We start from the raw sequence: 15,094 nt of genomic DNA, 5'->3' as shown, positions 1-15,094 counted from the left end.
CCTCATTTGGCCCCAGATACCAGCTTGTGGATCTCCTCTGTGCAGTTTCCATCTTGCCAGAAATGCTTAGTAATGTTCTTCTACATGACAGATGGAAGTGGAGAGCTGGGTCATGTGAAGAGGAACTGGCTGTGCTGCTTCTTAGTTTTCCACGCACATCACAGTTGCATCCAGCTCTGGCTATGCCAATCAATTGGTGTAGATGAGCTCTGTCATGATTCATTGTCTACAAAAAGCTCAGAGAGAGGTTGTGCACGTGAAATGAATAAAACATCCTACTTAGGTGGAGAATAGTGAAAGAGTTGTGGTAGCAAGAAAAGAAAGTAAGAAAATGCACAGTACATGGACAAAACCTGCCAAACTGAAAAGTGTATTCCATCCAAAAGCCATTATCAAGGAGATGTACAGAGTATTAGTGTAGCAGGATGTTTGCTTATCTCAGAGGCTTTGATTTACACTCGTGATAACACTTTACTCAGAGTTCCTCGTCTTTAAAGAGCAAGTTCAGACATGTGTTTTTGTAAAAGTGACGCTCTGACTCTTCTGGTGCCCCAGCATAATTAATTCTCAGTTATTGTAATTTCTTAGCAGAGATCTTACTAAACAAGGCCACAAGATACAAATTACGGGGGGGAGGGGTGGTGAATGTCCTGATGATTCTCTCAGTGCTCTTTCCCTGCAGAGTGCAGATTCTCAGCTGAGTCTGTCAGCAATCTCTCATAGTGATAGCGCTTCCTCAACACAGTCCCTGTCGCATGGAGGGGTGCCAGAGCTGCTCGTGGGACTGTCATACAATGCCACTACAGGGAGGCTGGCAGTGGAGATGATCAAAGGCAGCCATTTCCGAAACCTTGCAATTAATAGGCCACCTGGTAAGTACTTTCACTGCTATTAAATAGCGCCATAGAGCCAAAATTTGCTTTTTTATTTTCTTCCTCAAGGTACTCAGCTAGAGCATTTCTGAGCTGGGTTCCCTTGCAGAGCACCTGATTGAAAATTAAGTATTATTTCAGTTCCATGTGCTGATAAATAGTACAGGGCAATTGGAGGGAATCATCTGAAGGCTCAGATGATGGGACAATTATACCAGAATATCTTCTTTATTGCTCATACCTTTGCAATATCTGATTATGGCAAAAGTGCTGCTGTACCCAAAGCACAGAATTCTCAGCAGATCCATAAAAAAAAAGCGAGAAGCACTTTCCAAGTGTTTAAATGTTACCATGTGACCCACAGAGGCCCTGCCTAGTGCCATTAAGTGTTTCCCAAGGCTACACTTGGTTTAGTCCCTTGCTGTGCTGCTGAGTGCTGGGTGAGCTGGTGCTCTGGGCCCTTTGGGGACCCTCCTGCCATGAATCCTCCACTGCTGCACAAGGAAATCTGCAGAAATAAGATTTGAAAGTTGTTGCAACAGCTGAGTTCCCTTCCTCCAGTCCTAAAGGGAAAAGTGGAAATTGCCTCAAAGTAGGTTTAGTTGGCACCTGAGCTGCAGTAAGTCCTGGAGAAGGATGGTGCTGGTAATGTCCATGATAGAGATGGAGTCACGGGCATGGTTTGCTGCTGGTTGCCTCATTCAGGGGTTGAACAGGAGTGCTTCATTCATCTCCTGCTGTCCTTTTGCCTCCCGTCTGAAACCAGCAGCAAATGGCAAGGTGAAGCAACCTTTTTGTTTGCTTTCTGTGATGTGTGCCTGCTTGTCAAAGTAGGTAAACCTTTGGCAGTTCCTTGCCTTCTCTGGATCTGACAGAGTATCTCAAGCTGCAAAACACTGGAATTGCTTTTGTAAGATGCTCTGCTCTTTGGTTCAGATCTAGCAAAATATTTATGAAACATTTCAGTACATGGATGTGAAGACTCAGGTTTTACACTAAACTATGCTGAAGTGGATTACAGAAATAATCTGTCATCAGTCAGTCCCTTGAGAATTAAGGGCAAGTCTGTGCAACAGTAAAACCCCTGACCCCAGCCTGTGCAGCCCTCACTGTCTTTTATTAGCTGTGACAGCATACCTCTCCACGTGGGTCACTTAAAGGCATGTTCTTGTTTGCATGTACATATTTTAATAAAATTTTAAATTTGGATCTTTTTTAGTAATTTAAAACAAAGGTAGACTAAGGCAACCATGCCCCAACAGGAAAGCTCTCCTGTTTATATATGCTGCAGAATAGATACATCCCAAAGTTTTACCCTCAGAAATGAAATTAAAGTAGTCCCAATATAGGTCCAAATAAATTTTCAGGCATCTATAGTGCCCACTTCATTTTCCCATTAATAAAATTTCATCCTTTCTGTATCCAGATGATATAGACCAGTGTCAGACCAATGTCTCTCAGGGCTAGATCAACTTTTAGGTGAAACACAGAAATCCATAAATTATTATAGGCAAACTCTGAACCTATCAAAATCTGCTTCTTTTATTCTGAGTCACATTGTTGCTTCTGCCTTCTGAATTGTTCTTCTGTGCCTGTAAAGCCTCCAGTAGTGTGGTGAGAAAAAGAAAACCCAGTGAAGCGGAAACTGAAAGAAATTAAAAAGAAGGAAGGGAACCAGCCCTTGTCTCGGTGCTGGAGTGGCACTTCACTGATAACCCCCAGGCACTGCAGAGCAGTTTGTTTCTGTCTGAAACATGCTGCTGGCTGAATGAGATGTTCAATAAGTCCTTCACAAAGTGAAGCTAAAACTGCTGAGCCCCTTTCTGGAGAGTGAGCAAAGAGCCCTTGTGTTTTCTTAAATAGGTGCTGTTTGAAGTTCTGTTGTTCGAGGCTCAGAGGGAGTGATTTCTTTAAAGTATCATGGAAATTTTGGATATAATAGCACTGTGGAACACTTAAACAGCAAGCCTAAACTGCTATTCAGGGCAGCCATTTATGGTAAGACTGAAGGGGCAGAATTCCTCTCCATTCCCAGCCCTGGATACACAGACCCTGTACAGGATCCATATGTGGTCCTGTCAGCTTTTAGGAATGGCAAAGGAATTTTGAACAACAGCAAAGTCTCCAGCTGTTCTTTTTGCCCACCTTGACCCTTCTCTGCTACATGTAGACCCACACCATGTGTGCTGCCTTCTTGGCATCCTTGCACAGGGATTTCTCTGTGTGCACAACAAGGAACTGGAGACTGGGGCATTGGTGATTTTAGGTGTTAAAGACTGCAGAGGCTGAAACAGATGGTTTTATAAAGAAAAGGGAGATGGTGCATGTCGCAGTGTTTCCTGGGCACATTTTCTCCTTCACTTAAACCTTTCAGCAGAGTCAGGTAAATGTCAAAGTCATGGTTGCTTATGTGGGTAATAAATGGGTTAGAAAACAGCTGGGCAGCTTAGAGAAACTTAAATTGTGCAGGCAGTGTCTTCTCTTCAGGACATGTATGTGGGATTTAAGCATGGTTTGGTCAAATATAAGTGTCCAGGTATTGTTGTGGGGAACATGCTGAGTTACAGGCCTAGGCCTACATTCCCTGATCACACAAATAGATCCATTATCACTCAGAGCACTTAAGAGCACTCAAGAGTGTGGCTCCAGCATCGGACTGTAAATTATCTGGGTGTGCCAAAAAGCCTCGTGCAGAAAAGCATCCACAGCTTTGTCAGATGTGGATACTGTTGGTATTTTAGTGCTAATGGCTTGTGTGCTGTGCACCTCATTCTCTTTGCTTCTTGTAAAAATCATTAACCTGTGCTAGCATTGTAGGGGTTCATATTTTGGTCTGTGGTCTTTAATCTTCTTAGAACAAAATGCAGTGTGTTCTTTTAAAGGGTGTTTATTATTAAAAAAAATCAGCAAGAGAAGACTACACCACTGGCAGAAATGTCTTTAAAAATTTATAACCAGTTACATACTATGTGCATGGAAGTAATACCTTGGGATCACTGTGATGGACCAGGAATCATTTGAACTAGTCAGTGCATAAGCACAAAGCACAGAAATGTGTCTGCCCATGTGATGCTAAACCTTCATCAGCTGCTCTGCTGGGGGCAGCTCTGTCTCCTCTAATCCAGCCTTCCTTCTGTTCCCTTCTGCATTTCTTTTGGGGTTTATGTCTGTGTGTAATGTGATGTGAGAAGAACTATTGTGAAGTTATTCCCTTGCCTAAGAAAAGTCCTCCAAGCTTTTTGGCAGCTGCAGAATTAATCACACATAATAATTGCATCCGTGCATGATCATTATTATACCAGCAGCATATTAACCCCATTAAACAAATACAATAGCACTGATGCTGGAAAAGACAGGAGGGAAGAGAACAAGCTATCAGGATTTCTATGGGGAACAGGAGAAATTCTTGAAGTAAAGACTTGTCTGAAAACAAACAGCTATCTGAGCCACAGGTAACAATGCCAACAAGTACAGAAAATGTTCCCATAGGAAAATTAGGATCTTTACATTAGGATCCTATTTGCTCTGGGATCAGAGTGCTTGAATGCCATTAGAGGATTTTATTTTATCAGCTTATTTTTGAGGGAAGAAAAGTTATTATCCCTGTTACATTCCTGGAGAAAAGGCACAGGTTAATTCCTTTAATTACTTCAAAGCAGGCCAGGAAGTTGAATAAAATAAATTAACTTTTAACCTGCCTATCTTGCTTGAGCTCCTAAAGCTTTGTGATTCATGTTCCCATGTCATCAGTAATAGAAGAGGGATCTGTGCCAGGGCAAGCTGGGATGGATTCAGTCCTCCAGACATTGGATAACAGAGGAGTAGATGTGCTGGGAAGCTTCTTGCTGCTGAGTGCTTGCCAGTGAGTGACAGTAAGACTGTAGAAAACCACCTCTCCTTCTGCACATTCTTGTTGCCCATCCATGAATATAGCTGGAATAAGCTTATAATAAGAACAGCTGAGGAAGCTTTGTTCTGGGTGGAAAAGATGAGGCCAGATGCAAGGAGCCCCAGGAGGATGTCTCAGTAATGAGCAGCTGGGCAGTGAGGTGGAAGAAGAAGTGTGGATGAGTGTAAGATATTGCATGGGGACACAGGTGGAATTCAAACGTGTTCTGGATGGACTCAGAGCCATTTGGGAGTGAAATATTAGGCTTATGGTAAATAGCTGCAGGAAAATGTCAACTCAAGGGTCACCAATAGCAGTGAAAAAAACCCCCAAAGTTAAGGTGGACAAAATGGAAAATTGGTATTTGATTGTATATACACATTCACTGGTGTAATGAACACCGCTTGCAGTTCTGCCTTCCTCTGTTCAAATAGAATATGGCAGGACTGGAAAGATGTGGTGAGGAGTGTTGGAGACAATCAGGGGAATGGGAGCAGCTTCCAGCTGAATAGACTGTGCCTCCTACGATGCTACAACAAAAGGAGGTGGGGGAGGATTCACGGAGGTCTCTAAGTGTCATTGAGAAAGTGAATTAACAACAGAATTCACTGTCTTCTGAGACAAAACCAGAGGATGGTAAAAGGAAGCAAGGAGGGAGCAGGTTCTGAAGGGGAGACAGCTCTTCACCTGAGCTGTAAAATTCCTCCCTACAGAATGCCATGGGTGCTGGAATCCTGCTTCAGTTCTGTGCAGCACAGGAGAAATCCACAGAGAAAGTTCCACAGAGGATTGTTAAATACAAAGCCTCTGGCTGAGGAAGTTCCTGAGTCACAAAATCGCTGGAGATTCGGGAGTATTTGTGAGAGAAGCAGCAGATGCCATATTTTCATGGATGTACTGCTGTGTGGTGCTGGGTGCTGTTGGGTGGATGGGGTACAGCTCTCCCAGCACATGTGGGGCCTGGTACTGAGCAGGCTTAGGAGAACAGGTGTCATAGTCAAAACAAGTGAAAAAGGGACTTTCAAGGAGCAACTGTGAGATTTTTGCGGGGGATACTCCATAATAATTAGATATCCTGGGATAGTGGGTGGTTATCCAGTAATGTTTTCAATAGCTTTAGTTTTCTAAAAGGTCTGTGAAAAGCACAGTCCATTATACAGTTGCTGGGTATAGACATGAAGATTTTTCTGAATCAAAGGACTGCATTTGAAGTGGACGGATGCTGATGCTTTCCCATGGCTGTGAACAAGAAAATTCATCCCCTCCTGAAACAGGCAGAAGAAAAAAGCCATATCTACCAGAGCGGAGCCATCCTAATTCCAAATTTCAGCTGGAGCTAAATGTTTAGTAGGGATCTGCAGTGGCAATGCCGAGCATCAGCGTTTGCAGGAGATCTGATCACAGGCTGTGTAATCAAGCCATGCCCGTGGGCACTGCTGCTGGAGGTGACAAAAGCCGGGCTTAAGCATCCTTACATCCTTCTGCTCCCGTTGCTGGGCAGGTGTGCATCCCTGCCTCCTGATCTGCTCGGCTGTGCATCCCTGCTTTCTCTGGTAAAGCTCCAGCCCCTCTCTGAGGCAGCAGCAATGCACTGATGTGGGAAAGAGTAGAAATGCCCTTATTAGAGGAGAGTCATGCTGTGCATCCCGAGAGGTGTCTGTGCCCTGCTTTAGCTATGTCAGCCCGGGTTGAAGCTGCACCTCCTCAGGGCTGGGGAGTGAACTGGCTCTGCAGCCTGACACCAGCCCAGGAGAGGGCTGGTGCTGTGAAATGGAGTGGACATGGCGTGTTGGGGCAGCAGAGGAGGATCACTGAAGAACGGAGCTCCTGGGTGCTCCAGAAGGAGCTTTCCTTCCTGAGAGAACTGTGCAGTTTCTTCCAGGGAGCCCTGATCTCCTGCCCCTCTTGCATGTCACTGATGCCAGCAATTTCCTCCTCTGGAACAGTGCTTCCAGGGACCAGGGCTTTCTTTTCTGCTGCATTTTAAATTAAAGGCACTGCTGGTCTGTTCTCTGATGACTCACATGTTGTGAAGGTTGCCAGATCCCAGCCTCTCCCCTGTGAGAGAGCTGCCAGCCCTGGGAGAGGGAACCTGAGAAGAGGCTTGGTGGAACAGGGAAAGGAAAGTTGGCTTCTCAGCAATGTAGTAGGCAGCTCCCAGCTCTTGTATGATTTATACAGTAGGCCATAAACTGCCTTAATCCAGACTTTCATGACGTGGGGTTGGGATCAGAAGCTTGGGTCTAATCCTCCTCCCTGCTATTTTACTGATCCAGCTGCAGTGAGCCCGGTTCAGAGTGTGAATGTTCAGTGTTCTGCTGCACTGCTGGTTGAAAGGGGAGGCAAAGCCAGCACTAATGGTCTTCTGGGCCTCAAACTGAGCCCTCACGTCGAGCTGCCTGTACAGAGCAGCACAGAGTCGAGCTCTGGGGCTGCTTTGCCACGCGGCGCTGCCGTTTATTATGTAGGCTGGGAGCGTGGGCTTGCCAGCTGGGGGAAATTAAGCTCCAGGCCCAAGGCTTTCTTCTACTGTGGCTGTTATTAGTCTGGATTGCAGCATGCTGACATGGTTATCCTGCTTTTGGAAATGAGCTAGCTTGCCTGGAGCGCGGGTGGGAAAGTCCGCACGGCGCTGTGCGGTACCCTGCAGTCCTCAGACGTGAGGGGTCAGGAGTCTTTGGTTGTTTACTTCCTTTCTAAATATAAATTCAAGCAGGGGGTTGGATGCTTTTGTATTTGCAGTGCTCTTGCTCACGGGTCAGCATTACTAATAATGGTGGTGCTCAGTTAGTGAGAGCAGAACGCTTGCTATGGTCCCTGCTCCAAAAACAGGAATGCATAAATTACAGTTGATTATTCCCCTGAGTTGTCATTATCAGTTAGTTCCCTCAGAAGAATCATGACAGAAATGGGTCATTAGAAGAATCCTGGAAAAACTGATTGCCTTTGCAGATGAACTCTCCAGAGGTGTTTGATGGTTGACGGAGACAGAGCAGTCTGCACGAGGAGAGGTTTGCCCAGCCCTCTGGAGTAAGAGGATGCAGCACAAGCCCAAAATGTGTCTGGCTTATTACAGCACTCCTTGATTTAGTGCTTTTCAGTCTGGTATTAAATGCTGAGATGTTGATATTTTATGTACACGTGGACATTGGGCAGTCCACTCATACCAGAGAGGCAAGATAAGTTCAGAGTAAAAATGCTCTGAATGCAGCAAGAACTTCTCTTCCAAAACCTGTATGGAAAGGAGAGCCTGGTAGATGGGGTGCTAAAATTGGTCGTGGCAAAATTAGACTTTGTTCTTGAATCTTCACAGACTTCTGTGTAACCATGGGCAAGCTGCAGGCTCAGACACTCACAGATATTTAGAGGTCTCACTCTTCCTCATGTCAGTGAGATGGGTGCCTAAACAGAAGGTGAGCATTTTAAAGAATGTCAGCCCTAATCTCTTTTCCTTTTGTGCTTGATGGAGGTGGCACAAAAGTAAACACTGTGAAGAGCACAGAGTGCTGAGACACACGGTAATGAGGCCATTACTGAACCTGAGCATGTAATTAGGTGGAAAATGTTTGCCTTCATAATGAATAGATGCTCTTACACATACATTCCTCAGTAAATCGTTGAGTTCATCCTTGCTGTAGCTCCACTAATTTCACTGTGTAACTGGGGATGGATTTTCTTTGGCAAAGTCAACAGGAGGGGAGAGCTTTCCATCCCAGAGGACCAGACTGGATCACAAGAAAAGCTGTGTTTTCTGATGAGATACCCAAAAAGATGCTGCAAAGAGCACAATGCAGAAGGGAAAACTACAATCTTAAAATTTAGTTAGTGAAGCAGAATAACAGCTCAGCCTCGTATGTACCAACTCTGCAAAGCAAATTTCAGATGCTAAATATACGATCCACACCTACTCTTTTATTTCTGTTCAGGCAAGCTTGATTCGTTTGGCTGGTAAAATACACCCAGTGGAATAAACTTAAGGAGAATTAGCAGCCTGATTTAGTTGACTTGCACTGGTTTTGTGCCTGTGTTTTCCTGGGGGTGAATAGGGCTCCTGGTATTAGCTCTGCCCTGAGCACAGTCTCCTTCCAGCCTGATCCAGATGATACCTGCAGAATCTCCACCCACCTTGGTACTGAACAGGTGGGGTCTTGGTGCAGAATTATGTAGAAATCTGACATATATAAAAGAAAAAGCCAACTTTTCTGACTTTAACTCATTGGTGGTGTGCTGCCCATTTTCCTCAAAGCCAGCTGTGTTATCCCTCACTTACAGAAGTTGAGGCCTCAGTCAGGGATGTGACATCCTGGAGTTTATGAGTGTAAGACACTCATCCATTCATTGCCTACAAAATTAACTGGGACACGCTGAAACAGTATCCATGATGTGCTTTAGCTGTGGCACTTGTTTTGTGTTAACACCTAAATCATCTGTACTGGTATCACTGTCTGCTAGATCAGTGCTGAATTATGGCATCTGCTTTTTGGATTATGAATTGCTTGACTCCTTTGGGCACTGTTCAGATGAATGTGCCTGCAGTTAGGTGTGATGAATCTCACCTGAGCTGCCAGTACTGGTGAAAGTCAGAAGGAAGCATGACAGCAAGGTAGACTAAAAGTAAAATCTAGACCTCAGTGCTTTCCCTGTCTTCTTAGAAAAAGAGATGCAGGCATGTGTGGGACACCTTTCCCTAAAATAGCATAGGAAGGTAATGCTGGGTTGGTTGTGGAAAGAAAGAAAAATTTTGAAGTTCAAACAGAGAATTGTATAAATTACCTGCTAGTTTGTATTCAAAAATCAGCCTGGTGGAGTTCTTCCAAAATTTTGAAATCCCCTTTTCAAAAAAAAAAAAAAAGAAAAAAAAAAAGAAAGACGAACACATTAAAAAAAATTCATAAAACCCCTACTTATCTGCAGTCTAGACCAGCTGCCAGGACTTACACATGAGGAGTGTTTCAGTGCACATTGTGGTTTGTCAGTGCCAAGTACAGTGACATCCCTACAAATACTGTAGGAGTTGTGTCTGGTCTCACATTGAGTCAAGCTGGAACAGAGGGTTCTCTCTTGGGCTTTGTGTTCCTGATGGGCCTGAAGTTGTTACAGATTTCAGTCCCTCAACACTGAATATTACAGTGGAAATTAGTCTACCTTTCAATAAAGTGGGTTTTTTTTTCCCCTTCCCAGACACAATCAGGAAATTGAATCAAAGCTTTTCCTTTCTGTGTGACAAGTTGGTCTTTGCTGGCAAGATCCTCTTCATCCCCAGCGTTATGCTGGGAGCCAAGCTGGCACTCCCAGCTAATGGCTGGGCTGAACTTTTCCCGCAGTAACTCGATAGCTGTACAGCTGTGCAGGCTCACAATTTGCTCCTTGATTGTCAGCCTCCTGACAGCTTTTTCAGTGGAACAGTTTGAGAGGAGCGGGAAGCCCTGCTTTGGAGACGTGGAAGTGTTTTCACACCTGAAGTGTAATTTCACACCTTGTGTTGCTCAGTAGATAAGTGCGTAAAATAGCACATCAAACGGGAACAGAAGAGGACAGAAATGCTGCAGACAAGAGATGGAGGCTTGTTATTTATTTCCTACCTTCAGCACACTCTGAAATAATACTCACTTGCAGGAACCCAGGCACAGATTATGGAGAGGTTAGCAGAGGACTTGTCTAGCCAAGCAATCTGTCACTGTCATGTGCAGAGCAAGGTGAAAACTTACACTGAGCTGTGTCTGTGGAGCCCTGGGAGCTCTGACACCACAGTATTATCAACCATGCAACAGAGGAGAACTGATTAATACAGGAGGCAGCAGGAATTTAAAGAGTAGATTTACAGGAGCACTAAATTGGACCATCCTTTCCTTGTATTTGCTAAGCATGTTTCACTCCTTGTATGGACTTAAATTGTAAATAAAATTGACCCACCAAAAAAGTAATATGAGAATTTGGAAAAAAATATGAAACTATTATGGAGATCAAATAATTTCACTGTTTATGCAGGTTTTTTTCCCCTCCTTTTAAAGACCCTCATTGTTTGGTATCTCAAACAATAGATCATAGAGAGTGGTGGAAAGGCAAGGGCAGCTGAGGGAAGCCTGGGTAAGACAGCCCCAATGAAGCTTGATTTTGAGGGAGAGGAAGGGAAGGTGGAGGCACCATTTGAAGTGGAGAATCCATGGAGATGCTCATAGTTTTGGTTAGACAGGTTTGCTAGGACTGGACACCTGATATCTTGTTCTTTCCAAGAGAGTGCTGTAGGCAAAAAGTTTGTAGTGACTGGGAGTGGGGCTGTGGCTGAGCCTCATCCCAGTGAGTGCAAATGTGAGCAGCAGGTGAGCAGCCCTGACAGCAATGAGCCATGGAGTGCCCAGGGGTACTGACCAACCACCAAAGGGAACAGAGGGCACACAGGGGCAGTGCATGAACGTGAGGGGTACAAAAGGTGGGGCTAAAGATCAAGAGAAGCAGTCTTCTGAAGTGACATGGTGTTACTCTCTATGGGCAGATGCCTGAAGCTTTCTGAAATTGTATGGGGATACTCTGGGTATCATGGCTGTCTCGACTGTGATACATACTGCAAGAGTGGGGCTGAAACATGCATCAGTTTTCTCTTCTCCTCAGCTGAATATGAGAAAGTCCCAGAGATGCTTTCATCTTCTGCTTCTCATCCCATGGATTTTACCATGAGCGCCATCCTGCCCTCATGTGCTGTTCACTGCAGACTAAACAACTGCTCTGCTTGGATGGTTTTTGGGGTGTGTTTTTTGACTGCCTGGGACTTTCATTTAGCTTGTCACCTGCCCCAAACATGTCATTTCCTCTTTCTTTTTTTTTTTTTTTTTTTTTTTTTTTTTTTTTTTTTTTTTTTTTTTTTTTTTTTTTGTCTTAGACACCTACGGAAAGCTCTGCCTGCGCAACTCAGTGGGTCAGGAGATGTCTCGCTGCAAGACCTCCATCCGCCGGGGACAGCCCAACCCTGTCTACAAGGAGACTTTCATCTTCCAGGTTGCCCTCTTCCAGCTCTCTGACGTCACCCTGCTGATCTCCATCTACAACAGGCGCAGCATGAAGCGCAAGGAGATGGTTGGCTGGATCTCCATGGGCCAGAGCAGCAGCGGGGAGGAGGAGCAGAGCCACTGGCAGGAGATGAGGGAGTCACAGGGGACACAGGTCTGCAGGTGGCACACGCTGCTGGAGTCCTAGTGGGGACCAGGGCAGCCTGCAGGTCCTGGCACAAAGGGCTGGCTGGCTCCCCTTGTTCTCTGCCAGCAGAAACCAGCTCTGGCAGGGCACGCAGCTTTAACCTGCCCGCTCACCATGGGTATCAAAGGTGGCAAGGCCTGGGAAGCAAATTTAGTTCTTGCCTTACCAGCTTGCCCTGCATTTTCTACATCCACATAATCAACCCTAGTGAGAAGCAGTGGGAATACTTGGAAAATCCTTTCCTTGGACATTGTCTTCCTCATTTTTCTGTCGGCTTAATCACCACAGACTGATTCTGATGTGATGCTGTTTTCTTCTGGGGTAAACTCTCACTTCCCCCTTCTCCCTTATTTATATTAATGAAGTTTGCAAATATTCTTGCTACGCAGATAGCTCACAAAAAAGCTAACCTGCATGCAGATCACATCCTCTCCCTTTTATTATCATGTTTCTAAGTCCTAGAAATAAGCATTTGATACCACTGTAGACTGGATGATATATTTTTCAGGCAGCATGAGAAAGCACTCTTGAATTCTCTGTCAACTTTTAAGTGCCTAGACATTCCTACTGTTCTCCTGTACTAACAATTGATATAAGGACTAAATACTACTGGTATTTTTAATTAAGCACCCTGTGCACCTGTTAGCCTGCATTGACATAGGTTTGCACAAGAGATAACAAGCATCAGTTTTATATTGCATTATACAATGCATGTTTAGATGTTTACTTGAAGTTATGGCTTCTGTCATCACAAATACCAAAAAAAGACCAGAACAAACTGCACAGCCACCTTTGTGCCTGACTCACTCCTTTCTGCATCCTTTTGCCTATGTGTTAATGTGATTTTTAGAAGTGAGGTTCATTCAGAAAAGCATTCTGTGAGCATTACAGGAGAAGGCTTCAGACCTGTGGTTTTTCTGTGATTCAGCAAAGCACTACTCAGTTTGCTGAGGGCTATTCTTCAAAACTCCTGTAATATCTCCTTGGGATAGGGAAGGGGACTGGTTCTGGCATGCTGAGCAATAGCGGAAGCCAGACCATGTCACCTAACCTGGGGAAGGAGCTCTCTTGCAGGCCAGGAATAGGATCCAGGGGGGCTGCTGGCTCTCCTGAACTAGCACTGGAGAAAGAGTTGAGTTGTTCTTCCTGCCTCCAGCTGAAAGCAATGCAAGGAGCAGTCTTGCTGGATGAGGTGATGACACTGTCACGTGGTTACTTTTCAGACTACACTGTCCTTTTCCATTTTAATCTCTTTTCCTGTCTCTGTGAGCTGAAGTCATGGAGATGATGGATGGAGGATGTGTCCCAGTCTGCTGCTTGGCTAAGTGGTTGTTGTTGCAGTGCTGTGTGTGACACAAAGGAGTATGTTCCTCCTCAGTGGAATGTAGGCAGTGAGGTGCTGAGATCTCCAAATGCTATCAGCTGCCCAATCTCCCATTCCCCACACTCTCTAGGAGAGGACTGTCTTTTCTCCACTCCTGCTGATGACAGCAAGACACAGGAAATATTTTGCTGAAGAGGTTTGTCTTTACTGAGTCACTTCAGGGTTTGTTTTTGCCATTTACAGAGACCTGGCACCAAATTCTGCCTCCTCCTGCACCACAGCCACTTCCTTTGCTTCAATGGTGCTGTGCAAATCAAACTAATGCAAATTTTGGCACTGGCTGTTTGACCAAAATTGGTCCTTGGTGCTGGTTTTTGTCACATCCATGCTAGACAGGCCCTGAGGGCACTGCTGTGACAGTCACAGGTTATCACTTGGTGTCACAGAGGCTCTGTCTGGCCTCAGGAGGCAGACAGAATAATCTGCACGGAGAAGCACTTCTGCCACAGGTGATACAAGGTATTCTACAGACCACGCTCTTGCATCTTCTTATCACCTCTCTGAGCATCATTTTTCCAGGGAGTCTGGTGGGTATCCTGTGCAGGAGGGTTTTCCTCCACTGTCTAGATAAGCTGGCAATCTGCTTTGCACTACTGGGGCTTTGAAACACAAAACAGGGCATAACCCAAATGCAGCTCACCCAACAAATGTGTTCTTGACTGCACTGCCAAAGCTGCTGCATTACCAATGCAAGAAAAAGTGAACATCTGAGTGGTGACCAGTGGAATAGAATTTCATTTATCATACACTTTTCTGCTGGGAAAAAAAAAAAAAAAAGTAAAGGAAACAGCCCAATTCAAAAGGTGCATTTGCTGATTCTAGTTGTTTTACAGTCTCTCCATCTTTTGTCCTGAACTGCATAAAATGTATATGCAAGTGTTTATAATTAATTTTATTACCTGGAATGTGTGGGTGTAATAAACTTACTGAGATTTTCTTCAGAACTTCTTGAACCTGCAAAGCCTTGCCTATGCTTCATGATTAGCTAAGGAAAAAGTGTAAATTCGTAATACATTTCAGCAGTGAACTGGAGATAACCCAGATTTATAACAGCATGATTAAAAAAAAAAAAAAAACCAGCCTAATGAAAAAGATAATTTAAAAAAAAAAATGAAGTACACAGGGTTTGGACTTCCATGCTGTTTTCACATTAAGATCTTTTCTGAAGATATGGTATTAAGGGAATTGAATTTTAATGTATAATTTCATTGTAGAGTTTTTGGAGTCAGAGAAAATGGCTTACTTAGAGTAAGTCAATGCCCAAGCATTTGTTAAAACTTTGCTGTCCAAGGGAAGCAGGTTGCTGTGTCCTTGCTGCCACATTTTACCCTTTTATTGTACCCTTTATCAGAAAATGTTGGAGGGGGGGGCAAGGGCTGTGGTAGCAGGACCTTTGGGTTTTTAGAGCTACTGCCAAAACTCTTGGTATGTCCATGCCTTGAGAATTACTTTTATGGGATTCTTTATGTTCCTACTAAAGCAATGGAGAAATTCAGGAATCTTGGGATGAACAAGGTGCTGGGGGTACTCGTGTTTGCTAGCTATGTTTTGGGATTTTTGTTGCTTTTGTGGTTTATTTTTCCTTCCATTATTGACTGTCTGTGAAATGGAGGCTTTGCAGCAGCTCTGGCATATTCCAAAGCTCCTGTAAATTCTTCCCATTGACAGATTGAATTAGTCATTGCTAATATTGATACAGGCTGGGCTTGTGCTCATGGTCTTTCTTATGTAAACACCACTGCCCTTTTAGTCACTGCT

The 15,094-nt window shown here is 44.4% G+C and overlaps 1 protein-coding gene across 1 annotated transcript in view; it reads left to right on the top strand.

The window, feature by feature from the left end:
• SYT16 (synaptotagmin 16) overlaps positions 1-11,952 on the top strand; it is a 97,642-nt gene extending 85,690 nt beyond the window's left edge. Inside the window, exons 5-6 of the mRNA XM_041459415.1 lie at positions 683-872; positions 11,639-11,952. Of these exons, the coding sequence (XP_041315349.1) occupies positions 683-872; positions 11,639-11,952 (504 nt within the window). The remainder of the gene's footprint in view (positions 1-682; positions 873-11,638) is intronic.
• The last annotated feature ends 3,142 nt before the right edge of the window (positions 11,953-15,094 follow it).

Source organism: Pyrgilauda ruficollis, unplaced genomic scaffold (genome assembly GCF_017590135.1).
Source record: "Pyrgilauda ruficollis isolate IOZ18807 unplaced genomic scaffold, ASM1759013v1 scaffold135, whole genome shotgun sequence".
Taxonomy (NCBI): Eukaryota; Metazoa; Chordata; class Aves; order Passeriformes; family Passeridae; genus Pyrgilauda; species Pyrgilauda ruficollis.
Note: the sequence above shows the minus strand (reverse complement) of the source record. Positions and strands in the feature narration are given on the sequence as shown.